A 26,997-nucleotide genomic window follows, 5' to 3' on the forward strand; every position below is an offset into this window, starting at 1 on the left:
TGAGAGTGCTCATTGAAATGCTTGAAGTTTACTTAAAATGCAAAATTATTATAATTTGAAGAAATATCATACACAAAAACACACAAAAATTATTTCAACAATAATTTCTATCACTAGGCAAGCATAGCTATGGATATACAATACAGCAGTGTTTAAAAGTTTTTATTTTAACATTTCTATCCCTTTAAGCAGCATGAATGTTGTGCTTTGCTGGCTGCTGACCCGATTGCAATTCACACTCCCCAGGACCATGAATATCAAATAAGATAAGGGTCTCTATTTTTTTGTATTTACAAGAGTGCATGTTTCAGTAATTTAGTTGCCATATGTAAGGGTTATTTGTTGGAAATTTGTGTGCTGGGTCTCTATTGCTAAAACAGTTGTAGCCATCCAGTATTATTTACAGAGCTGCACCAACAGCCCAGAGGGTCCAAAATGCCCTCACTAAATGTAACTTTCCAATACAACAGCAACATTTTAGCCTCCCTTGCTGAGACAGTACACTTCCCCAGAGAAGGCTACTCAGCCAGTCCCCATTGCACCTCCCTGCCGTTTAGTAAGGTAGCCCTGCAGTAAAATAAAATTACAGTTATCACAAGCCTCCTGACAGCAAAAAGATATACCTGCAGCTGTGCTATCACATAGTGGTCAGAGGATTAGCAAATCAGCACTGTTATGTGTGGCACAGACAGGAATTACTAATCCTCCGGCTATTTTGTGATAGCACAGCTGCAGGATGTCCTTTCTTTATACTCAGCAACGCACAGTCCTCTCCTCTGGCCATTTGTTCTTACGGCCACACAATGATCTTCACTGCACGGCAGTCTCAGGAAGTTGCGCACACTCTCCTCACAGCTCTGCTCGTTCAGGAAGCAGGCGCCAAAGGAATATTATGCATTTAAAAGAAAAACAAAAAAAACACTTCGGCTCCTGCTCCCGTGCCTCCCCTAAAGAGCTCTGGCGCCCCCCTAGGGAGGCGTGCCCCACAGTTTGGGAACCGCTGCATTAGATTATTATTCCTTTGTAGACTATCACTACATTTACCGTTACTTTTTGAAGTTCTATTTTAAGATAAGCTTAGACATGCTCTGAAGCAGTGTTGGGTAGCATTTTAAAAGGACAATTAATACATTTTGAAATTCCCTATTTTAAATATTCTGTGTGTAGGAAATGTATGCCCACAATTGCACAATGTGCATAAAAAGAAAACATCACTGTTTACCAAGAAAACTAAAAAAGCAGCAGCACTTGTCCCAATGAAGTAAATTTATTTAGGGGTACAGAGAGCAAAATACGCAACGTTTCGGGATTCAACCCTTAATCATGTGAGCACATGCGCACCTACTTATACCCAACAGGTAAACAATTACCAGGTGCATACATTTAATGAGTACTTTGTGCTTTTTGGATTTCTTGGAGTGTCTCCCTCCAGGCAGCTTGCACGGTCTGGTAAGCCTATGTGCTGAACTGAGCTATTCGATTTAGCTATACCAAGAAAACTATGTTTCTATCTCACAGAAGCAAGAACTTGCTTTTAGTTTTACAATATAAACATATAGATTTAACTTAAAGGGACACTAAACCCAATTTTTTTTCTTTTGTGATTCAGATACAGCATGCAATTTTAAGAAACTTTCTAGGTTACTCCTATTATCAAATTTTCTTTGTTCTCTTGCTATCTTTATTTGAAAAGCAAGAATATAAGCTTAGGAGCCGTCCCATTTTTGGTTCAGCACCTGGGTAACGCTTGCTGATTGGTGGCTAAATGTAGCCACCAATCAGCAAGTGCTTTCCAGGGTGCTGAATAAAAAATGGACCTGTGTTCTGTAATATTTCCCTACCGTGTTACGTTTTTCTACCTACGGCCACGCCTACAATAAACTTGCAAATACCCTTTGCATGCATGCGCTCACTGCTGCAGTACATTATAGAACACCAGCCTACAATAAACTTGTAAATACACTTGTGCACACATGCGCTCACTGCCGCAGTCAGCAAATAATACAGAACACCGTCCACAATTTTGGCACTAGCTGGGGGACATCAAAATACAAATTGCCAAAAAAGGCTTCCTACAACTATGTTATTTTATTCTGTATATTCAATATAATTATACTGATTTCTTTATTAAAGGATTGAACGTATTTCAATAAAGCAGAGATAAAATAAGTAGTTACAAACATTCTCTTTCATGATGAAAAGCTAATACATGCCCATTTTGTAACTATTTATATTATGTCTGCTTCACTGAAATTAGTTTAATAATATTAAATATACAGAATAAAAGAACATAGTTTTAGGAAGCCTGATGTCCCCAGCTAGTGCCAAAATTGTGGACGGTGTTCTATAATGTGTTCTATAATGTTTGCCGACTGCGGCAGTGAGCGCATGCGTGCAATGGGTATTTGCAAGTTTATTGTAGACCTGGCCGTAGGTAGGAAAACGTAACGCGGTAGGGAAATATTACAGAACACCGGCTCCTTAGCTTTGATTCCTGCTTTTTCAAATAAAGATAGCAAGAGAACTAAGAAAAAATGATAATAGGAGTAAATCATAAAGTTGCTTAAAATTGCCGGCTCTATCTGAATCATGATAGAAATAATTTGGGTTTAGTGTCCCTTTAAAGTGAAATTACAAACATTTTGAGTTTGTACACATTATATCAAACAATTAGCAAGTGTTTAATGCCCTTTAATCTTTTTTTCATGCAAAATATATTTTAACATGGTAAACATTTCAAATGCAATCTCTTTTATGTGTTTAAGGGCCACTCAAGTCAAAATTAAACTTTCATTATTAAGATAGAGAATGCAAAAAAAATCCAATATACTTCCATTATCAAAATCTGCACACTTTCTGAGGCTCCAGAAGTGCACAGTATATGCGTATATAGATTTTGTAATTGCCTAATAGCTGTCCCACGATACAGAGAGAGAGGGAAAATGGATTAAAGGGACATGAAACTCACATTTTTTTTCTCTCATGATTCACATAGAGCATGCAATTTTAAACAACTTTTTAATTTACTTCTATTAGCTCATTTTATTCATGGTCTTGTTATCCTTTTGAAAAGCAGGGAGGTAGGCTCAGGAGCATGCACGTGTCTGCAGCACTTTATGGCAACAGTATTGCAAGAATACTAGAAAGCAGCACTTTTCCTGTCATGTAGCGCTTTAGACATGTGCACGCTACGCTACCTGCCTAGGTGTCTCTTCCACAAAGAATACCATGTGAACAAAGCAGATTTGGTAATAGAAGTGAATGGGAAGTATTTTTGTTTTTTAACATTGTCTGCTCTGTCTGAATTATAAAAGAAACATTTTTGGTTTCCTTTTAACTTTGAAATGTGCCAAAAAACATTCTAGTGCTCATTTTAAATTCTATTGCATTGTCTTTGCATTGCGTATTTGTCAGTTATTTAGTTCTACTTTATTTAGTGGTCCTCTAGTGTTTGTTTCAGTAATGGGCTGGTAAAGAAGAGCAACGCTCTACAGAAAAGCCCAGTAGCAGTGTGCACAAACAGTCTTTTAAAAAATGCAAATCACTTATTTCATAAGTGTCAAGACACAGACAAAATGCATAAGGAAGTACGTAAAAAACATAATTTATGCTTACCTGATAAATTTATTTCTCTTGTAGTGTATCCAGTCCACGGATCATCCATTACTTATGGGATATTAACTCCTCCCCAACAGGAAGTGCAAGAGGATTCACCCAGCAGAGCTGCTATATAGCTCCTCCCCTAACTGCCATTACCAGTCATTCGACCGAAAACATGCAGAGAAAGGAAAACCATAGGGTGCAGTGGTGACTGTAGTTTAATGGAAAAATTACCTGCCTTAAAGTGACAGGGCGGGCCGTGGACTGGATACACTACAAGAGAAATAAATTTATCAGGTAAGCATAAATTATGTTTTCTCTTGTTAAGTGTATCCAGTCCACGGATCATCCATTACTTATGGGATACCAATACCAAAGCTAAAGTACACGGATGACGGGAGGGACAGGCAGGCTCTTTATACGGAAGGAACCACTGCCTGAAGAACCTTTATCCCAAAAACAGCCTCCGAAGAAGCAAAAGTGTCAAATTTGTAAAATTTGGAAAAAGTATGAAGAGAAGACCAAGTTGCAGCCTTGCAAATCTGTTCAACAGAAGCCTCATTCTTAAAGGCCCAAGTGGAAGCCACAGCTCTAGTAGAATGTGCTGTAATTCTTTCAGGAGGCTGCTGTCCAGCAGTCTCATAGGCTAACCGTATTATGCTACGAAGCCAAAAGGAGAGAGAGGTAGCCGAAGCTTTTTGACCTCTCCTCTGACCAGAATAAACGACAAACAGGGAAGACGTTTGTCGAAAATCCTTAGTTGCCTGTAGATAAAATTTCAGGGCACGGACTACATCTAGATTGTGTAGCAGACGTTCCTTTTTCGAAGAAGGATTAGGACACAAAGATGGAACCACAATCTCTTGATTGATATTCCTGTTAGTGACCACCTTAGGTAGGAACCCAGGTTTAGTACGCAGAACTACCTTGTCTGAATGAAAAATCAGATAAGGAGAATCACAATGTAAGGCAGATAACTCAGAGACTCTTCGAGCCGAGGAAATCGCCATTAAAAACAGAACTTTCCAAGATAACAACTTGATATCAATGGAATGAAGGGGTTCAAACGGAACCCCCTGTAAAACATTAAGAACTAAGTTCAAACTCCATGGTGGAGCAACAGTTTTAAACACAGGCTTGATCCTAGCTAAATCCTGACAAAAAGCTTGAACGTCCGGAACTTCTGACAGACGTTTGTGTAAAAGAATGGACAGAGCTGAAATCTGTCCCTTTAAGGAACTAGCGGATAAACCCTTTTCTAAACCTTCTTGTAGAAAAGACAATATCCTCGGAATCCTAACCTTACTCCATGAGTAACTCTTGGATTCGCACCAATATAAGTATTTGCGCCATATCTTATGGTAAATCTTTCTGGTAACAGGCTTCCTAGCCTGTATTAAGGTATCAATAACTGACTCAGAAAAACCACGTTTTGATAAAATCAAGCGTTCAATTTCCAAGCAGTCAGCTTCAGAGAAATTAGATTTTGATGTTTGAAGGGACCCTGGATCAGAAGGTCCTGTTTCAGAGGTAGCGACCAAGGTGGACAGGATGACATGTCCACTAGATCTGCATACCAAGTCCTGCGTGGCCATGCAGGCGCTATTAGAATCACTGATGCTCTCTCCTGTTTGATTCTGGCAATCAATCGAGGAAGCATCGGGAAGGGTGGAAACACATAAGCCATCCCGAAGGTCCAAGGTGCTGTCAAAGCATCTATCAGAACCGCTCCCGGATCCCTGGATCTGGACCCGTAACGAGGAAGCTTGGCGTTCTGTCGAGACGCCATGAGATCTATCTCTGGTTTGCCCCAACGTCGAAGTATTTGGGCAAAGACCTCCGGATGAAGTTCCCACTCCCCCGGATGAAAAGTCTGACGACTTAAGAAATCCGCCTCCCAGTTCTCCACTCCCGGGATGTGGATTGCTGACAGGTGGCAAGAGTGAGACTCTGCCCAGCAAATTATCTTTGATACTTCCATCATTGCTAGGGAGCTTCTTGTCCCTCCCTGATGGTTGATGTAAGCTACAGTCGTGATGTTGTCCGACTGAAACCTGATGAACCCCCGAGTTGTTAACTGGGGCCAAGCCAGAAGGGCATTGAGAACTGCTCTCAATTCCAGAATGTTTATTGGTAGGAGACTCTCCTCCTGATTCCATTGTCCCTGAGCCTTCAGAGAATTCCAGACAGCGCCCCAACCTAGTAGGCTGGCGTCTGTTGTTACAATTGTCCAGTCCGGCCTGCTGAATGGCATCCCCCTGGACAGATGTGGCCGAGAAAGCCACCATAGAAGAGAATTTCTGGTCTCTTGATCCAGATTCAGAGTAGGGGACAAGTCTGAGTAATCCCCATTCCACTGTCTTAGCATGCACAATTGCAGCGGTCTGAGATGTAGGCGTGCAAAGGGTACTATGTCCATTGCTGCTACCATTAAGCCGATCACCTCCATGCATTGAGCTACTGACGGGTGTTGAATGGAATGAAGGACACGGCATGCATTTTGAAGCTTTGTTAACCTGTCTTCTGTCAGGTAAATCTTCATTTCTACAGAATCTTTAAGAGTCCCCAAGAAGGGAACTCTTGTGAGTGGAAAGAGAGAACTCTTCTTTTCGTTCACCTTCCATCCATGCGACCTTAGAAATGCCAGTACTAACTCTGTATGAGACTTGGCAGTTTGAAAGCTTGAAGCTTGTATCAGAATGTCGTCTAGGTACGGAGCTACCGCAATTCCTCGCGGTCTTAGTACCGCCAGAAGAGCACCCAGAACCTTTGTGAAGATTCTCGGAGCCGTAGCCAATCCGAATGGAAGAGCTACAAACTGGTAATGCCTGTCTAGAAAGGCAAACCTTAGATACCGGTAATTATCTTTGTGAATCGGTATGTGAAGGTAAGCATCCTTTAAATCCACTGTGGTCATGTACTGACCCTTTTGGATCATGGGTAAAATTGTCCGAATAGTCTCCATTTTGAACGATGGAACTCTTAGGAATTTGTTTAGGATCTTTAAATCCAGGATTGGCCTGAAAGTTCCCTCTTTTTTGGGAACCACAAACAGATTTGAGTAAAACCCTTGTCCCTGTTCCGACCGTGGAACTGGATGGATTACTCCCATTAATAAAAGCTCTTGTACGCAGCGTAGAAACGCCTCTTTCTTTATTTGGTTTGTTGACAACCTTGACAGATGAAATCTCTCTCTTGGGGGAGAGTATTTGAAGTCCAGAAGGTATCCCTGAGATATTATCTCTAGCGCCCAGGGATCCTGGACATCTGTTGCCCAAGCCTGGGCGAAGAGAGAAAGTCTGCCCCCCACTAGATCCGTTCCCGGATCGGGGGCCCTCAATTCATGCTGTTTTAGGGGCACCAGCAGGTTTCCTGGCCTGCTTGCCCTTGTTCCAGGACTGGTTAGGTCTCCAGCCTTGTCTGTAGCGAGCAACAGATCCTTCTTGTTTTGGAGCAGAGGAAGTTGATGCTGCTCCTGCTTTGAAATTCCGAAAGGAACGAAAATTAGATTGTCTAGCCTTAGGTTTGGTTCTGTCTTGAGGCAGGGCATGGCCTTTACCTCCTGTAATGTCAGCGATAATTTCTTTCAATCCGGGCCCGAATAAGGTCTGCCCTTTGAAAGGTATATTAAGAAATTTAGACTTAGAAGTAACGTCAGCTGACCAGGATTTTAGCCACAGTGCTCTGCGCGCCTGAATGGCGAATCCGGAATTCTTAGCCGTAAGCTTAGTTAAATGTACTACGGCATCTGAAATAAATGAGTTAGCTAACTTAAGAGCTTTAAGCCTGTGTGTAATCTCATCTAATGGAGCTGATTCAAGTGTCCCTTCCAGAGACTCAAACCAAAATGCTGCTGCAGCCGTGACAGGCGCAATGCATGCAAGGGGTTGCAATATAAAACCTTGTTGAACAAACATTTTCTTAAGGTAACCCTCTAACTTTTTATCCATTGGATCTGAAAAGGCACAGCTATCCTCCACCGGGATAGTGGTACGCTTAGCTAAAGTAGAAACTGCTCCCTCCACCTTAGGGATCGTTTGCCATAAGTCCCGTGTGGTGGTGTCTATTGGAAACATCTTTCTAAATATCGGAGGGGGTGAGAACGGCACACCGGGTCTATGCCACTCCTTAGTAACAATTTCAGTAAGTCTCTTAGGTATAGGAAAAACGTCAGTACTCGACGGTACCGCAAAATATTTATCCAACCTACACATTTTTTCTGGTATTGCAACTGTGTTACAATCATTCAGAGCCGCTAACACCTCCCCTAGTAATACACGGAGGTTTTCCAGCTTAAATTTAAAATTTGAAATATCTGAATCCAATCTGTTTGGATCAGAACCGTCAGCCGCAGAATGAAGCTCTCCGTCCTCATGTTCTGCAAGTTGTGACGCAGTATCTGACATGGCCCTAACATTATCAGCGCACTCTGTTCTCACCCCAGAGTGATCACGCTTACCTCTTAGTTCTGGTAATTTAGCCAAAACTTCAGTCATAACAGTAGCCATATCCTGTAATGTGATTTGTAATGGCCGCCCAGATGTACTCGGCGCCACAATATCACGCACCCCCCGAGCGGGAGATGCAGGTACTGACACGTGAGGCGAGTTAGTCGGCATAACTCTCCCCTCGTTGTTTGGTGAAATGTGTTCAATTTGTACAGATTGACTTTTATTTAAAGTAGCATCAATACAGTTAGTACATAAATTTCTATTGGGCTCCACTTTGGCATTAGCACATATAGCACAGATGTCTTCCTCTGAATCAGACATGTTTAACACACTAGCAAATAAACTAGCAACTTGGAAATACTTTTCAAGTAATTTACTATAATATGAAAACGTACTGTGCCTATAAGAAGCACAGAAAGAGTTATGACAGTTGAAAGTTAATAAACTGAAAGGTTATAGCATCAAATCTTTGTAAAAAACACAATTTTAGCAAAGGCTTGTTCCCATTAGCGAAGGATAACTAACCCTGATAGCAGAAAAAAAAGTTACAGAAATAAACGTTTTTTATCACAGTCAACTACAATCTCACAGCTCTGCTGTGAATGATTACCTCCCTCAAAACAAGTTTTGAAGACCCCTGAGTTCTGTAGAGATGAACCGGATCATGCAGGAAATACAATGAGCTTCTGACTGAATTTTTTTACCTCCCCCTCACACACAACAGTGAGAGAGATCAGTAAACTGTCATAAATTAAATAAAACAACTGCCAAGTGGAAAAATTAATGCCCAAAACATTTTATTCACCCAGTACCTCAGAAAATGAAACGATTTTACATGCCAGCAAAAAACGTTTAACATAAATTAAGTGTTATTAAAGAGCCTGTTGCCAGTCCCTGCAAATTAGGCTAAAGTCTTATGCACACAGTATAATTCCAGTGAAGTGCCATTCCCCAGAATACTGAAGTGTAAAATATACATACATGACAGCCTGATACCAGTTGCTGCTACTGCATTTAAGGCTGAGTTTACATTATATCGGTATGGCAGAATTTTCTCATCAATTCCATTGTCAGAAAATAATAAGCTGCTACATACCTCTTTGCAGATTAATCTGCCCGCTGTCCCCTGATCTGAAGTTTACCTCTCCTCAGATGGCCGAGAAACAGCAATATGATCTTAACTACGCCGGCTAAAATCATAGTAAAAACTCAGGTAGATTCTTCTTCAAATTCTACCAGAGAAGGAATAACACACTCCGGTGCTATTATAAAATAACAAACTTTTGATTGAAGGTATAAAACTAAATATAATCACCATAGTCCTCTCACACATCCTATCTAGTCGTTGGGTGCAAGAGAATGACTGGTAATGGCAGTTAGGGGAGGAGCTATATAGCAGCTCTGCTGGGTGAATCCTCTTGCACTTCCTGTTGGGGAGGAGTTAATATCCCATAAGTAATGGATGATCCGTGGACTGGATACACTTAACAAGAGAAATGTAAATTATTTTTTTATATAACAGCAAACCATTACAGGTACAAATCCCCATTTGAAAATTAGGAATTATTCTGAAAAATAAAATTATTTAAAAAATGTAATTTTTCCCTGCAAGTCACAATCTTCTCTGCCTGTGCCCTTGGTTTGGTTTTTGTGTTCTAAAATGCAAATGTTAGTCTATATTGAAATAACTATTACCTTTCTGATTACAGTACTGTGCTATGTTTCTGAAGGCACAAATGATATAAAACTACCTTTAGGTTGCATGTATTAGCTGTATTCCTCTTTGGATGTCTTGTGAACAAACACAATTCCCTTGAATCCATTTTACAAACCATAAAATGTTTCAGACATTAATGATTTTGTGCATATTTTTTACACAATATTTTCCTTATTTGTGTCCAAAAGAATTTTCACTAACATATGATTTTTTTTTAATACTCAGCAGATTTGAATCAATCATTCTAAATCATAAGTTCATGAGCACTGTAGAAATTGTAGCTAGCATTTATATCCCCTAAACACAAAAGAAACAAATAGACAAGGTAACAGACAATTATGCTAACATCTAGTGCTCTTGCAAATGAAGAAACATTCTTGCAAAACTGCTGCCATATAGTGCTCTAGAAATGGTCCGTCTCCTAAGCATAGGTCCCTGCTTTATAGCAAAAGATACAAACAGTACAAAGAAAACTGATAACAGAAGTAAATTAGAAAGCTACTTAAAATTGCATGCTATATGTTAATCATGAAAGAAACACTTTGGGTTTCATATCCCTGTAATGCAATAAAGGCACCACCCTCAATAAAAAAAGAAATTATTTAAAATTTATATTTATTTAAAAAATGAAAAAATACCTTTTCTTGAAGAAGTTTGGAGGAGGCTAAATCTCTGCTTCCTTTCCCTCCAGCAGTGCTAAAATGAGACCACGGTAAAACGGCATTAAACGTTAAGGTATCCTCCAAGGCAAAGTCTGGTTTAAGAAAAATCTGAAAGAAATCAAAATGCAGCATGTTTGTAAGAATGTAATCCTGTCCCTTTGTCAGTATATTTGCAGAGTTTAAAATAATAAAATATAAATGAAAAATCTCTAGATTACAATATATATTTTATCTGTGCTCAGTTAGGGCTCTAAGTAATCAATATGCAGCATGTTGCAGTGTCAGATTTTGAGCCTGTAGGATGCAGTCCAACCTCTCTAGGGCCATTGAATTTTTCATAGGTAAAATATAAGAAAATCAGGAAAAATAAATAATGAATGTAAACTGCATAGTCATTTTATGCTGAATATCCTTTTTATTTAAAAGGATACTAAAACCAGTTTGTTTTTTTCTTCCTTTTATGATTCAGATAAACAACTTTTTAATTTACTCCTTGTTCTCTTGGTATCCTTATTTGAAAAAACAGGAATGAATGTTTAGGAGCTGGCCCATTTTTGGTTCAGAACCCTGGATAGTGCTTGTTGATTGCTGGTTACATTTAGCCACCAATCAGCAAGCGCTACCCAGGTGCAAATCCGAAAATGTGCCGGGTCCTAAGCTTTCATTCTTGCTTTTCAAATTAAGATACCAAGAGAACAAAGCAAAATTAAAAATAGAAGTAAATTAGAAAGTTATTTAAAATTGCATGCTCTATCTGAATCATGAAAGAGAAAATGTGGGTTTAGTATCCCTTTAAGATACATCATATCTCACAATGAAATGTGGAATTTCAGTACAGCTCATATGGGAAACACGGCTAGAAAGTAATTCCTGCTAAGCAATAACCTAACCACAAAAAGACAGGCGGGTGGGTTTAAAAAGGATTATGATGATGAAGGAAGGGATGGAAGAGGAGAGGAAGGTTGGCATAAAGAGATTAAAGAAGGGGGGAATACAAAAGGGTTAAAGGGTCACTAAAGTCAAAATTAAAGTTTCAAGATTCAGATATAGAATGAGATTTAAAAAAAACTTCCCGAAATACCTTATTTATCAAAATGAGAACATTCTTTTTATACGCAAACATTCTGAGGCTCCAGCTCCTAGTGAGCATGTGCAAAAGTGCACAGTATATATGTATATGCATTTTGTGATTGCCTGATGAATGTCACATGATACAGGGATAGAAAATTGGATTATCTTTAAAATCTGCGAGAAAATATTCTACTGCTCATTTTCAAGTATGTGCTATTGCATTGCCTTTTGTCATTTAATCAATTCTACTGTATTTAGTGGTTCTTTAAAGAGACACTTAAAGGGATATTCCAGCCAAAATTGGAAATCACATGGGTGCATTTGGGTATGGAACATAAGCAATTTTGTAATATACACGTATTAGCAAAAATGCTTTTTATAAAAGCTATAGCTGTGTCAAAAGAGTATTTAAGTATGCAACGTGCACCAGCATTTTTAAACACATCACTTGCTCAGAGAGCCTAAGGTGCTTGTACCATCTGGTAATGACTCAATTTGTTAATTGCCGAGATGATACAAGCCCCACTGATTATCTGAGCAGCTGCATTATTTAAAATGTGGGTGCAGTGACAATTTCTAGCTATGCTTCACATGCACGTGCAGAGAAAAATGTTAACACTAAAACAGTAATAACTTACTAGAAGCATTTTTGCCAATACAGGTATATTGCAAATATGTTTCTATTAAAAGATGCAATAAATCTATGTGCATTTTAATATTAACTGGAATGTCCCTTTAAGTCAAAATTAATAAATCAGAGCATGCAGTTTTAAGAGATTTTCCAATTTACTTCTAATATCACATTATTTTTATATACACACTTTCTGAGGCACTAGGCCATACTGAGCATGTGCACAAGCTCAAATGGTTTACATATATGTGATTAGCTGATGGCTGTCACATGATATAGGGGGCCGGCATATAGGGTGAAAAATAAATTTGTCAGAAAATAGTCTGCTGCTTATTTGAAATTTAGAGTAAATGTTATTGCATTGTCTTTTTATTATGCACTTGTTAATTTAGTGGTCCTTTAAAAGAGAGCTGGGGACAAATCAAGAAGGGGAAGGGTTAAAGACAGGAAGGAGGGGAGTACCTAGAGAAGTGGATTATAAAAGAAAGAATTGGGAGCATAAAGGGTGTTAGGATTTGGACTGCAGGGTAAAGGAGAAGGGTGTATGCAGGAACCAGGAGATTGCAGCTTAGACATCCTTTAGAAAAAATGTTTGGCGTTTAATTACCTTAGGTACTTGTTCCAGATCTGCCCTGGATTTATCTACTGGAAAAGAGAAAGGCAAAACAATTTTGAAAAGAAAAAAAAAAAAAAGACTATTTGTACAATGTAAACATATATGTAAACTGAAGATATTACTAGGCATTGGGATTACTAAAGCATAACAATTGTGTTAGAGGACACAGGTTACAGGAACAAGCATAACACAGGGAAGTTACACCAAATAATGTAATAATGACAGGACAATTTATTTGCATATACACTGATAGAACAATACAGTAATCACATTTCAAACCTAATAGTAACAACTAGCAAGGCAGTAGTGGTAGTAGTAGAAATACAATTAAAGTAAATGTAAAGTTGAATTAATGAGTGCCCGGTTCTTAAAAATACTATTAAAAACAGGGGCCCTTTCATTCATTAAACTTTACATTGCAGCGTTGTTTTTAAATATTTACCTTTTTCCTTAGGAAACCCAGACCAGCAATCCTCCGCCCACAGCTTCTCTTTACTTACCTTAGCAATGACTAAACCGGCTTCCTTCAACAATGGCGTGCACCCCGGAGCGTCTATCTCGTGAGGCCACGTAACGATTGGAGGTAGCTTGTTTCGTCATTGCTGTGGTCAGTACAGAGGGGCTGCGGGCGGAGGATCGCCGGTCTGGCTTTCTTAAGGAAAAGGGCAAGTATTTAAAAAAAACGCTACAATGTAAAGTTTAATGAATAAAAGTGCCCCTGTTTTTAATAATATTTTAAAAAAACAGGCACTCATTCATTCAACTTTACATTCACTTTAATAATAAAAAAGCAGTGAGAACAAGAATATATAATTTAGATAATGTAGAGCGATACCTAGTTGATACAATGCAGAGAAACACTGCAATTAAACAAGTACTAAAACAGTGAGAACAAGACTATATTCACTAATAATGCAGTGAGATACTCTGTTGAGTAATTAAGGTAGATAAGTTACAGCAAACAAATCTACAAAACAAACAGTCTCTGAGGCAGTCCCATATCTCTAATCAGATACCCATTGTAAATAAATGTGATTCACAATCTATTTAAAGGGACATAATACTCATATGCTAAATCACTTGAAACTGATGCAGTATAACTGTAAAAAGCTGACAGGAAAATATCACCTGAGCATCTCTATGTAAAAAAGGAAGATATTTTACCTCACAATCTCCTCAGCTCAGCAGAGAAAGTTCTGTGTAAAAAGTTATACTCAGCTGCTCCCAGCTGCAGTTAAAAAAATTTAAAAAAATGAAGAAATGAACAGCAGCCAATCAGCATCAGCAGTGCTGAGGTCATGAACTCTTTTACTGTGATCTCATGAGATTTGACTTAACTCTCATGAGATTTCATAGTAAGCTTCCTTTACCTGATTGGTGAAATAATATGAGAGTGCACAATGCTCATCCCTTCTGCTGTCCTAGGACAGACACACTAAAATGCTGCTTAGAAATCCTTTACAATAGGAGGTGGCTACTGAGGAACTTTTGAGGTAAAATATCTTTCTTTTTTACATAGAGATGTTCAGGTGATATTTTCTAGACAGTTTTTTACAGCTATGCTGCATCACTTTCAAGTGTTTAAACATTTGGGTATTATGGCCCTTTAAATAGGCAGAACCCAGGATGCTTTTCTCTGCAGAGGTTCACTAATCAAAAGGAAGGTTATAATTATTTCTCACTAACAGAGGAACTACCAGGCCCCCAGCAATTATCACAAAAAACGACAGTTTTTACATTTTATATATGAGGCACAAAATCCCTATTCACTTAAAATGAGATCAAGCAGAATTATTTAGAAACAATGAAGAGAGAAAGTCACAGATAAGCAAGTGTTAATATCAAGAAGAAAAAAACTTTGAGAAAAAAAACAGCTTTTAGCAAGAGAGATACATTTTTTGAATTTTTTTGACCCTCCAGTATTGTGTGCTGTTCTGGAGACGATATCTCCAGAATGATATAAACAAACTTGAATCTGTGCAAAGGAAGGCTACCAAAATGGTACATGGTCTAAAAAATAAAACGTACCAGGAGAGGCTCATTTACCTAAATAAGTATAGCTTAGAGGAGAGAAGGGAAAGAGGTGATATGATAGCAACCTTAAAGTATATTAAATGGCTTAGTAAAACGGAGGCTGTGGGTATTTTACATAAAAAGAAGAATTCAAGAACAAGGGGTTATGATCTCAAGCTGAAGGGTAGTATATTCAGGAGTAATTTGAGGAAGCACTTCTTTACAGAAAGGGTGATTGATTCATGGAAAAAACTTCCACAAGAAGGGGTAATGGCAAAATTTAAGAATGCCCGGGATAAGCATAAGGCTATCCTACAAACTAGATGAGTTTATACTTTTAAGAAATATTGGGCAGACTTGCTGGGCCTATGGCTCTTATCTGCCTTCAATATCTATGTTTGCATGGGCATGTTTGTGTGTATGGAACTCCTATAATGTATACTTCTACATTACACTGAAGCCGCATCTTGCCTTCATTTTTTTTTTAAGGGACAAGATAAAATTGACTATAATTGCAGTAATATTCTGAAAGCTAACTATGCAACACTGAATTATTATCAGTTATTATCTTCAAATAAAATGTACCATGTTGATAAATTAGCCTCTACAAGCACCACCAGGAGATGAACATCAGACTTCGCTTACACAATTTCACAGAGAAGTGTCTGATTTCTAACTCCCAGAGCAAGATTTATCCATTTGTGAGCAGACAGGATTCACATGTTGTGAACCTGTCTGCATCTTATCACAAATTGTGGGGCGAATGTGTTCCCCATATTTATCATTGCACGAGGGAACACTCATGCAATAACTCCCCCATATCCTGACACAACCAATTGCATGAGAGTAGGGCTTGTCAATCACCTCCGGTTGATTGAATCCAGGAAGATTTTCATCCACCAACTCCAGCTTAGCAGAGAGGGTTTATGAAGCAGCAGTTTAAAACACTGCTTTGTAAATATCAGTTGCAGGCTCAAATGAGCCTCGTAATAAATCTTGCTGCAGTGTAATAGAGGCTAATTTATAGCGGTTAACACAGTGCAGATAAAGTGTAGAAAACAAAAGCTGTGCTAATGGGAGAGAGAGCCTGTTTAGTTTGTATATCTGCTGTTAATGTGATTTAGCAAAGAAAAAGGCAGCGTTCATTTGCTCTGCATACCCAGCATTAGAGGAGCCTGTGATGGCAGCTAGTCACTCTACTGGCTGTAAACATGGCAAAAAACCTAGCTGTCTAATGAGTGAGTATTACAGTTTACTCTTTTTTTTTGTTACAGTTGTATTGTCCAGCAATGAGAAAACAGGTAAGGTTCTGCTCATGTAAAGGGACAGTCTATACCAGAACTGTTATTGTTTAAAAAAATAGATAATCCCTTTATTACCCATCCCCCAGTTTTGCATAACCAACACAATTATATTAATCTATGTTTTACCTCTGTGATTAAAACAAGGCAAAGTCCAAGCACCATCACTTCTTTGCTTAATATACACATAAACACCTGTGGAAGGTGTGTCAACCTGATATGTAAATAACACCTTAACTTATGCGTCTTCTATACTTTGTGCGATCTTTGCTTTTATGTAAAGTTCAGATTTCATCTGTACAATGTTAATGCAAGGCAACAGTTCGATAAGGGAAAGGTAGATTACGTCTTACCCCCACTCCGTCGGGTCTCAGTGCTGGATATGTGTTTCCCTGTCTGAAAATATTGGTCGGTCCACAAGAGCTGTATGGGCTTTAGTGCCTGCTCCCTCCTCGATCCCTCTATTTACGACTCGGAAAACAAACAGCAATCACGTTGTAATCATAGATGAGTGCTCCGTCTTTGCATCGGTCCACAGGAGCCGTTTACCTGTCAGGTCTCGCTCCCTCCTCGATTCCTTGCGTGACGGCTTCGGCTACTCAATCTTTATGATTTTCCTTTCTCAGTCGCTGCAAATGTTTCTTCGGTTTAACAGGTTACACACCCCTTTTTTTCTTCCACACAGGCTCTGACTTAGCAATTCAACCCTGTCTGTGCTCTCTCGATACGCTCCAAACTTGATGTACAAACAAAGTTCAATGAGGAGCACCAGACAGATTAACAAGGATAAAACGTAGCTTTTATTTGGCCCACTGGCCAGTTAAAACTGTATCAATAAATTGACATATTTACAGAAAGTTCAGCATTTCTCTTGCTTAGCAGAGCAAAGCTGAACTTTCAATTTATTGATACAGTTTTAACTGGCCAGTGGGCCGAATAAAAGCTAAGTTTTATCCTTGTTAATCTGTCTGGTGCTCCTCATTGAACTTTGTTTACCTCTGTGATTACCTTGTATCTAAGCCACTGCAGACTGCCCCCTTATCTCAGTGCTTAACAGACAGTCAGGCAGTTTAGCCAATCAGTGCAGACTCCACTGGAGTGAGCATAATGATATTTATATGACACACATGAACTAGTATAGTCTAACTGTGGAAAACTTTCAAAATGCTCTGAGCTAAGAGGCGGCTTTCAACGGTTTAGAAATCAGTTTGAGCCTACCTAGGATTAGCTTTTCAAATATACCATCAAGGGAACAAAGCAAATTTAATGATGAAAGTCAATTGGAAAGTTGTTTAAAATTGCATGCCCTATCTGAATCATGAAAGTTTAATTTTGTCTAGACTGTTCCTTTAAGAAGCTTAAAGGGACTGTAAACCTTAACCATCGAATGACATTAATCATGTTAGTGATTATATGTTAAATATTTTAAGTCATTTTGCAGAGTATAAGCGCTACGGAAGAGAGTTATAATCATTTATATAAAGTACCTTGTTTGTCAATCAGCCCATGCAGCCAGAGATATTTTTTTTCATTGACAGTGCTGCAGGGCCGTTACGTCAAGCCTTACATTCCTCACGCCCTTTTTCTGACCCAGAGCGCACATTTAGACTTAAATTTGCGCATGCGCACAGCCACCACTGAGTTTCACAATATAAGCAGTGGATCGCGATGCTAACCGCATTGCGATGTACTGATTATATGCTAAGTAATCACAAACGATCGATAATAAAATTGCCCCCTTTAGACCATAACAAGCAAATATAAATAATATAGTATAAATAAATAATATAGTATAAATAATATAAAGAACATGTACTATAGAAAAAAGGGGTTAATAATATTTTAAATATTGCTTAAAGTATAAGACTTAATATTAAAAATAATGCCACTTTTACTAAATACTTTTTGAGTTTCTCGTTCGTCTATAGGAGTGACTCACCGCTCATTCAGACACACAGAATCTCTATGTACGACAAAGCATTGAGATTCTGTGTATAAGGCTGAAGACTGAGGTTAATGCGCATGCGCAAGTGGATAGGGTACGCGCAGTGTCAAACTTTGAGAATACGGACGTTCACTCGGCTGTTGGCTGCAGGGGCAATGACGGCAAGTATTAAAAAAAAGTTTTTAATTCGTAGGCGGACAGAAGATGCATTTTTAGGTAAGTATAATACCCAAAACAGACGGCCGTCTGTTTTGGATCTATGATCATTGCCACTCTGCAGTCCTAAGATTGTACTTGTCCTGATGAAGGCCCGACTGAGGGCCGAAACGTCGACCATGTATTAATGTTCTAAGAATAAAGAAAATATTCTGCTTTCTACAAATCCTGAGAGTGCCCTTCTTCTGTGCTGTTTTCTATATACAATATATATATATATATATATATATATATATATATATATATATATATATATATATATATATATATATAATGTATTACCACTAAAATTAAATAAATCAGTATTCTTTGTATAAGGAAACCCAAAGAATACTGTGAGTTATTCAATGTTAATGGTAATAAATTAATATGTTTTAAAGTTAGCTTGTTGTTGAGTACTACTATCTAAAAACATAATTTATGTAAGAACTTACCTGATAAATTCATTTCTTTCATATTAGCAAGAGTCCATGAGCTAGTGACGTATGGGATATACATTCCTACCAGGAGGGGCAAAGTTTCCCAAACCTCAAAATGCCTATAAATACACCCCTCACCACACCCACAAATCAGTTTAACGAATAGCCAAGAAGTGGGGTGATAAGAAAAAAGTGTGAAAGCATACAAAAATAAGGAATTGGAATAATTGTGCTTTATACAAAAAAATCATAACCACCATAAAAAGGGTGGGCCTCATGGACTCTTGCTAATATGAAAGAAATGAATTTATCAGGTAAGTTCTTACATAAATTATGTTTTCTTTCATGTAATTAGCAAGAGTCCATGAGCTAGTGACGTATGGGATAATGAATACCCAAGATGTGGAACTTCCACGCAAGAGTCACTAGAGAGGGAGGGATAAAATAAAGACAGCCAATTCCGCTGAAAAACCATCCACACCCCAAAATAAAGTTTCAATCTTATAATGAAAAAAACTGAAAATATAAGCAGAAGAATCAAACTGAAACAGCTGCCTGAAGTACTTTTCTACCAAAAACTGCTTCAGAAGAAGAAAACACATCAAAATGGTAGAATTTAGTAAAAGTATGCAAAGAAGACCAAGTTGCTGCTTTGCAAATCTGATCAACCGAAGCTTCATTCCTAAATGCCCAGGAAGTAGAAACTGACCTAGTAGAATGAGCTGTAATCCTTTGAGGCGGAGTTTTGCCCGACTCAACATAAGCATGATGAATCAAAGACTTTAACCAAGATGCCAAAGAAATGGCAGAAGCCTTCTGGCCTTTCCTGGAACCGGAAAAGATAACAAATAGACTAGAAGTCTTTCGGAAATCTTTAGTAGCTTCAACATAATATTTCAAAGCTCTAACTACATCCAAAGAATGCAACGATCTTTCCTTAGAATTCTTAGGATTAGGACACAATGAAGGAACCACAATGAAGGAACAATAATGTTGTTAGAATTCACAACCTTAGGTAAAAATTTAAATGAAGTTCGTAACACCGCCTTATCCTGATGAAAAATCAGAAAAGGAGACTCACAAGAAAGAGCAGATAATTCAGAAACTCTTCTTCTAGCAGAAGAGATGGCTAAAAGAAAGAAAACTTTCCAAGAAAGTAATTTAATATCCAGCGAATGCATAGGTTCAAACGGAGGAGCTTGAAGAGCCCCCAAAACCAAATTCAAACTCCAAGGAGGAGAAATTGACTTAATGACAGGTTTTATACGAACCAAAGCCTGTACAAAACAATGAATATCAGGAAGATTAGCAATCTTTCTGTGAAACAGCACAGAAAGAGCAGAAATTTGTCCTTTCAAGGAACTTGCAGACAAACCTTTATCCAGACCATCCTGAAGAAACTGCAAAATTCTAGGAATTCTAAAAGAATGCCAAGAAAAATGATGAGAAGAACACCAAGAAATGTAAGTCTTCCAGACTCGATAATATATCTTCCTAGACACAGATTTACGAGCCTGTAACATAGTATTAATTACAGAGTCAGAGAAACCGCTATGACCGAGAATCAAGCGTTCAATCTCCATACCTTCAAATTTAATGATTTGAGATCCTGATGGAAAAAAGGACCTTGTGATAGAAGGTCTGGTCTTAACGGAAGAGTCCACGGTTGGCAAGTAGCCATCCGAACAAGATCCGCATACCAAAACCTGTGAGGCCATGCTGGAGCCACCAGCAGAACAAACGAACGCTCCTTTAGAATCTTGGAAATCACTCTCGGAAGAAGAACTAGAGGCGGAAAGATATAAGCAGGATGATACTTCCAAGGAAGTGACAATGCATCCACTGCTTTGGCTTGAGGATCCCTGGATCTGGACAGATACCTGGGGAGCTTCTTGTTTAGATGAGAAGCCATCAGATCTATTTCTGGAAGTCCCCAGATTTGAACAATCTGAAGAAATACCTCTGGGTGAAGAGACCATTCGCCCGGATGTAAAGTCTGGCGACTGAGATAATCCGCTTCCCAATTGTCTATACCTGGGATATGAACCGCAGAAATTAGACAGGAGCTGGATTCCGCCCATACAAGTATCCGAGATACTTCTTTCATAGCCAGAGGACTGTGAGTCCCTCCTTGATGATTGACATATGCCACGGTTGTGACATTGTCCATCTGAAAACAAATGAACGATTCTCTCTTCAGAAGAGGCCACGACTGAAGAACTCTGAAAATCGCACGGAGTTCCAAAATGTTGATTGGTAATCTCGCCTCCTGAGATTCCCAAACCCCCTGCGCTGTCAGAGACCCCCATACAGCTCCCCAACCTGTCAGACTCGCATCTGTTGAGATCACAGTCCAGGTTGTTAGAACAAAGAAGCCCCTTGAATTAAACGATGGTGATCTGTCCACCACATCAGAGAGAGTGTCGTACAATCGGTTTTAAAGATATTAATTGTGATATCTTTGTATAATCCCTGCACCACTGGTTCAGCATACTGGTTCAGCATATAGAGCTGAAGAGGTCGCATGTGAAAACGAGCAAAGGGGATCGCGTCCGATGCAGCAGTCATAAGACCTAGAATTTCCATGCATAAGGCTACCGAAGGGAATGATTGAGACTGAAGGTTTCGACAAGCTGAAACCAATTTCAGACGTCTCTTGTCCGTCAAAGACAGAGTCATGGACACTGAATCTATCTGGAAACCTAAAAAGGTTACCCTTGTCTGAGGAATCAATGAACTCTTTGGTAAATTGATCCTCCAACCATGTTCTTGAAGAAACGATACAAGTCGATTCGTATGAGATTCTGCTAAATGTGAAGACTGAGCAAGTACCAAGATATCGTCCAAATAAGGAAATACCACAATACCCTTTTCTCTGATTACAGATAGAAGGGCACCAAGAACCTTTGTAAAAATCCTTGGAGCTGTTGCTAGGCCAAACGGCAGAGCCACAAACTGGTAATGCTTGTCTAGAAAAGATTATCTCAGAAACTGAAAATGATCTGGATGAATCGGAATGTGCAGATATGCATCTTGTAAATCTATTGTGGACATATAATGCCCTTGCTGAACAAAAGGCAGAATAGTCCTTATAGTTACCATTTTGAATGTTGGTATTCTTACATAACGATTCAATATTTTTAAATCCAGAACTGGTCTGAAGGAATTCTCCTTCTTTGGTACAATGAATAGATTTGAGTAAAACCCCAGACCCTTTTCCAGAACTGGAAATGGCACAATTACTCCAGCCAACTCTAGATCTGAAACACATTTCAGAAACGCTTGAGCCTTCACTGGATTTATTGGAACGCGAGAAAGAAAAAATCTTCTTGCAGGAGGCCTTATCTTGAAACCTATTCTGTACCCTTGTGAAACAATGTTCTGAATCCAAAGACTGTGAATCGAATTGATCCAAATTTCTTTGAAAAATCGTAATCTGCCCCCTACCAGCTGGGCTGGAATGAGGCCCGCACCTTCATGTGGACTTGGGAGCTGGCTTTGGCTTTCTAAAAGGCTTGGATTTATTCCGGACTGGAGATGGTTTCCAAACAGAAACCGTTCCTGTAGAGGAAGGATCAGGCTTTTGTTCCATATTCTGACGAAAGGAACGAAAACGATTAGCAGCCCTATATTTACCCTTAGATTTTTTATCCTGTGGTAAAAAAGTTCCTTTCCCCCCAGTAACAGTTGAAATAATAGAATCCAACTGTGAACCAAACAATTTATTACCTTGGAAAGAAAGGGATAGCAAAGTTGACTTAGAAGACATATCAGCATTCCAAGTTTTAAGCCATAAAGCTCTTCTAGCTAAAATAGCTAAAGACATATACCTGACATCAACCCTAATGATATCAAAGATGGCATCACAAATAAAGTTATTAGCATGTTGAAGAAGATTAACAATGCTATGAGAGTTATGATCTGTTACTTGTTGTGCTAAAGCTTCCAACCAGAAAGTTGAAGCTGCAGCAACATCCGCCAAAGATATAGCAGGCCTAAGAAGATTACCTGAACATAAATAAGCTTTTCTTAGAAAGGATTACATTTTCCTATCTAAAGGATCCTTAAAAGAAGGACTATCTGCCGTAGGAATAGTAGTACGTTTAGCAAGAGTAGAGATAGCCAAATCAACTTTAGGGATTTTGTCCCAAAACTCTAATCTGTCAGATGGCACAGGATACAATTTCTTAAACCTTTTAGAAGGAGTAAAAGAATTACCCAGATTATTCCATTCCCTGGAAATTACTTCAGAAATAGCATCAGGGACGGGAAAAACTTCCGGAATAACTACAGGAGGTTTAAAAACCGTATTTAAACGTTTAGATTTAGTATCAAGAGGACCAGATTCCTCTATTTCTAATGCAATTAAGACTTCTTTAAGTAAAGAACGAATAAATTCCATTTTAAATAAATATGAAGATTTATCAGTGTCAATTTCTGAAACAGAATCCTCTGAACCAGAGAAATCATCATCAGAAACAGAATCAGAATGATGATGTTCATTTAAAAATTCATCTGATAAATGAGAAGTTTTAAAAGTCTTTTTACGTTTACTGGAAGGAGGAATAACAGACATAGCCTTCCTAATAGATTTAGAAACAAAATCTCTTATGTTAACAGGAACACCCTGAGTATTAGATGTTGATGGAACAGCAACAGGTAATGGAACATTACATTATATTATATTATATAGGCAGAAGCTAAACTACAGCAGGAATTGAATGGGTATTAGTATGGGATACCCACTCCCTCTGGAAGGTGGTTTAACCTATATAAGTAGCCAGGTGCTATATACCTACCAGTACCAATATGGTTCTAGGAGAAAGTGCATTTAAACACGTAAATGGATGTTGTAAGGCTCACTGGCTTAAAGGTTGAGTAATTCTGGAAATCAGGGATCCATAGTTTTGAGATATAGTGTATACTCCTAGCTCTTAAAGGGATATAAGTCCAAATTAAACATCATCAAAACATTAACTTCTCTAAATGTAAATACACTATGACTGTCACACTTAAAGGGACACTCAAGTCAAAATTAAACTTTCATGATTTAGATAGGGCATGCAATTTTAAACAACTTTCTAATTTACTTTTATCATCAAATTTGCTTTGTTCCCTTGGAATTCTTACGCTAATTTCTAAGCCCTTGAAGGCCGCCTCTCATCTGAATGCATTTGACAGTTTTTCACAGCTAGAGGGTGTTAGTTCATGTGTTTCATATAGATAACACTGTGCTCACGCACGTGAAGTTTTTTTTAAGAGTCAGCATTAATTGCCTGAAATGCAAGTCTGTCAAAAGATCTGAGATAAGGAGGCAGTCTGCAGAAGCTTAGGTAAAAGGTAATTACAGAAGTAAAAAGTATATTTCTATAACAGTGTTAGTTATGCAAAACTGGGGAATGGTCAATAAAAGCGATTATCTATCTTTTTAAACAACAACATTTTTGGTGTTTACTATCCCTTTAATCACTATAGAATATTCTAAATATGGGGAAAACCTTTGAATGACTGCTACAAAGAATACCTTGCACCTGAATATTCTGGGTGCCCCCAATTTTAGATATACATTTATTAAAGGGACAGTCAAGTCCAAAACAAAAAACTTTCATGTTTCAAATAGGGCATGTAATTTTAAACAACTTTCCAATTTACTTTTATCACCAATTTTGCTTTGTTCTGTTGGTATTCTTAGTTGAAAGCTAAACCTAGGAGGTTCATATGCCAATTTCTTAGACCTTGAAGGCCACCTCTAATCTAAATGCATTTTGATAGTTTTTCACCACTAGAGGGCATTGGTTCCCGTATTTCATATAGATAACATTGAGTTCATGCACTTGAATTTACCATGGAGACAGCTCTGATTGGCTAAAATGCAAGTCTGTCAAAAGAACTGAAATAAGGGGGCAGTCTGCTGGAGCTTAGATACAAGGTAATTACAGAGGTAAAACGTGTATTATTATAACTGTGTTGGTTATGCAAAACTGGTGAATTGGTAATTAAGGGATTATCTGTCTTTTAAAACAACAACAATTCTGGTTTTGACTGTCCTTTAAGTCCCGTATTAAAACAAAGTGGAAAAAAAAGTAAAGATTTAATTATCAGAGCTGTTTTCCCTACCTGCCTCTGTCTAAACGCCTACCAGAAGCATTGGAAACAAGGTTGAAAAGGTGAGCAGTGTTTCCTTAAAGTTTCCGTCTTTGAAACAGAAACATTAAAAATATATGTCACCTAAATAAAAATAGTTTTATTCAGATAACTAAAGTTTAAAAAAATTTATTATGAATATAATTTTGATTCTGTGTTTAGTTTTCTTTCATTTAAATTAAAGAAACATAATTTCAGGTTAGTACGCTTTTACAAAAGGATATTAGGAACAAGCAACTATACCATGAGGAAGTGAAAATGCTGGTCTGTCAAATTCTTCTCTTGGGGGACATATCTTCTTCCATGTTTCATGATTTTTCTCTCTCTAATAAAAAAAAGATAAGAAAACAATTTTTATTTTTTTAAACAAAAATATGTGTAAAAGTCACTGAATGTTTTTCAAGTAATGAGACAGAAAAAAAAACACAAAATCGTTTAAAAGCAATTAAAGGTAGGCGAGGTAGCCATATCAGCAACCTTTAGTCTATGCCAGTCATGAAGCGCTGCACAATATTGGAAGGATTTAACGGATTGAATCACAAGTCAGTTCCTGGTTCATTAATCATGAATGATCATTTTGTGATTAAAGGGACACTCAAGTCAAAATGAAACCTTCATGATTCAGATAGAGCAGCAATTTTAAACAACTTTACTATTTACTTCCATTAACAAAATGTGCACAGTCTTTTTATATTTACACTTTTTCAGTCACCAGCTCCTACTGAGCAAGTGCAAGAATTCACAGAATATACGTATAGGCATTTGTGATTGGCTGATGGCTGTCACATGATACAGAGGGGAGTGGAAATAGACATCTACTCATTTGAAGTTCAGACTAAGTGCTATTGCATTGTCTTGTTAGCATGCATTTGCTGGTTGTGCACATCTACTGTATTAACTGGTCCTTTAAGAAGGGATATAAGAGGTCATTATACTTGGACACCACAATAATGCATTTAGACAAGCAGCATTTTAAGTTTTGCTCAAAAAAAACCAAAGTGGCAAAAAAAAAAATAGGTTTTTATTTTACTGTATTTAAGTCAATGCAGTGAATACAACAAGTATATAAAGCAATATGTTTTGTCATTAATCCCATTGTTACAAATGACATCCTCTATTGTTGCTTATTTACTTACTACCCTGCTATTCATCTACTTGAAAGAGGTTTTTTTTTACTCAAGTCTAACATGGTACTGAGCAGGCAAAAGCGCAGGAGTCACTCTGTTTAGTTTCAATGGGATGGGTAGTACAACCTCTGGATTACTGCACTGATTACTGTGAGAAAAAGTATATGACATCTGGTGCTGTAAATAAATATGCAGCAACAGAACAGTTCATTTTTACCAGAGGGAAAACAGACAAATCATTTTGCTTTATAAACCTGTTCTGTTCAGTCGCTGGATTTTAACCCAGTAAACAATTCTTACACTTTAAAGAGTTAACATTAAAGGGATATTAAACCTAAATGTTTCAGATAGAGCATGAGATTTTGAACAAATGTTTTTACCAACATTTTTGTTCTTTTTGTATCTTTTGTTGAAAAGCAGGGCCATAAGCTTAGGAGCCAGCCCATTTCTGACAGCAGTTTTGCAAGAGCACTAGGTGGGAGCACTATTTCCTGTCATATAGTGCTCCAGATGCCTACCTAGGTATCTCTTCAACACAAAATATCATGGGAAGGATGCAAATAGGAAACTTTTTTTTTTTTAAATGGTATGCTCGGTCTAAATCACGAAAGAAAATGTTTGGGATTCATATAGGGTTGCCACCCGTCCCTTAAAATACAGCACACTTATAAGTTACACATGCTGCAGGGTGTGCAGGGAGGAATATGCACACACTCCACCACGTGTAACTCATAAGTGTCCAGGAAAACATGGTTGAGGTGGCAACCCTAGTTTCATATCCCTTTAAATTTAAGAAACACATTTTTCTTGAATTTTCCTCTGGCACCAGCTGAGTGAGAAGAAAAGTTTCTATCCATCATTTTGAATCAATGACTTGTTTTCTTGTACAGAAACTATCCAAGATAAAAAAGGTCAGTTTCTACCTTGCATTCCCTGTACCTATAGGGCACTGGTTTTCAAACCTGTCCTCAGACCTCCCCAACAGGCCAGGTTTTCTGGATTACCTTGGATGAGAGCAGGTAAAATAACCATGTTTACTAATTAGCTGATTATTTCACGTATGCTCCAGCTCAGATATCCACAA

The 26,997-nt window shown here is 38.1% G+C and overlaps 1 protein-coding gene across 2 annotated transcripts in view; it reads right to left on the reverse strand.

Moving 5' to 3' along the window:
- Window positions 1-26,997, reverse strand: part of VPS54 (VPS54 subunit of GARP complex) — a 352,784-nt gene that overhangs the window by 224,331 nt on the left and 101,456 nt on the right. The window contains exons 4-6 of one of the 2 annotated variants that reach the window (XM_053712074.1): window positions 25,030-25,111; window positions 12,740-12,774; window positions 10,407-10,538 (exon numbers count right to left, since the gene is read on the reverse strand). In XM_053712074.1, coding sequence (XP_053568049.1) covers window positions 10,407-10,538; window positions 12,740-12,774; window positions 25,030-25,111 — 249 coding nt within the window. Of the gene's footprint in view, window positions 1-10,406; window positions 10,539-12,739; window positions 12,778-25,029; window positions 25,112-26,997 lie in introns of both variants that reach the window. The other variant, XM_053712073.1, reaches the window with a different exon arrangement.

This window comes from Bombina bombina, chromosome 4 (genome assembly GCF_027579735.1).
Source record: "Bombina bombina isolate aBomBom1 chromosome 4, aBomBom1.pri, whole genome shotgun sequence".
Lineage (NCBI taxonomy): Eukaryota > Metazoa > Chordata > Amphibia > Anura > Bombinatoridae > Bombina > Bombina bombina.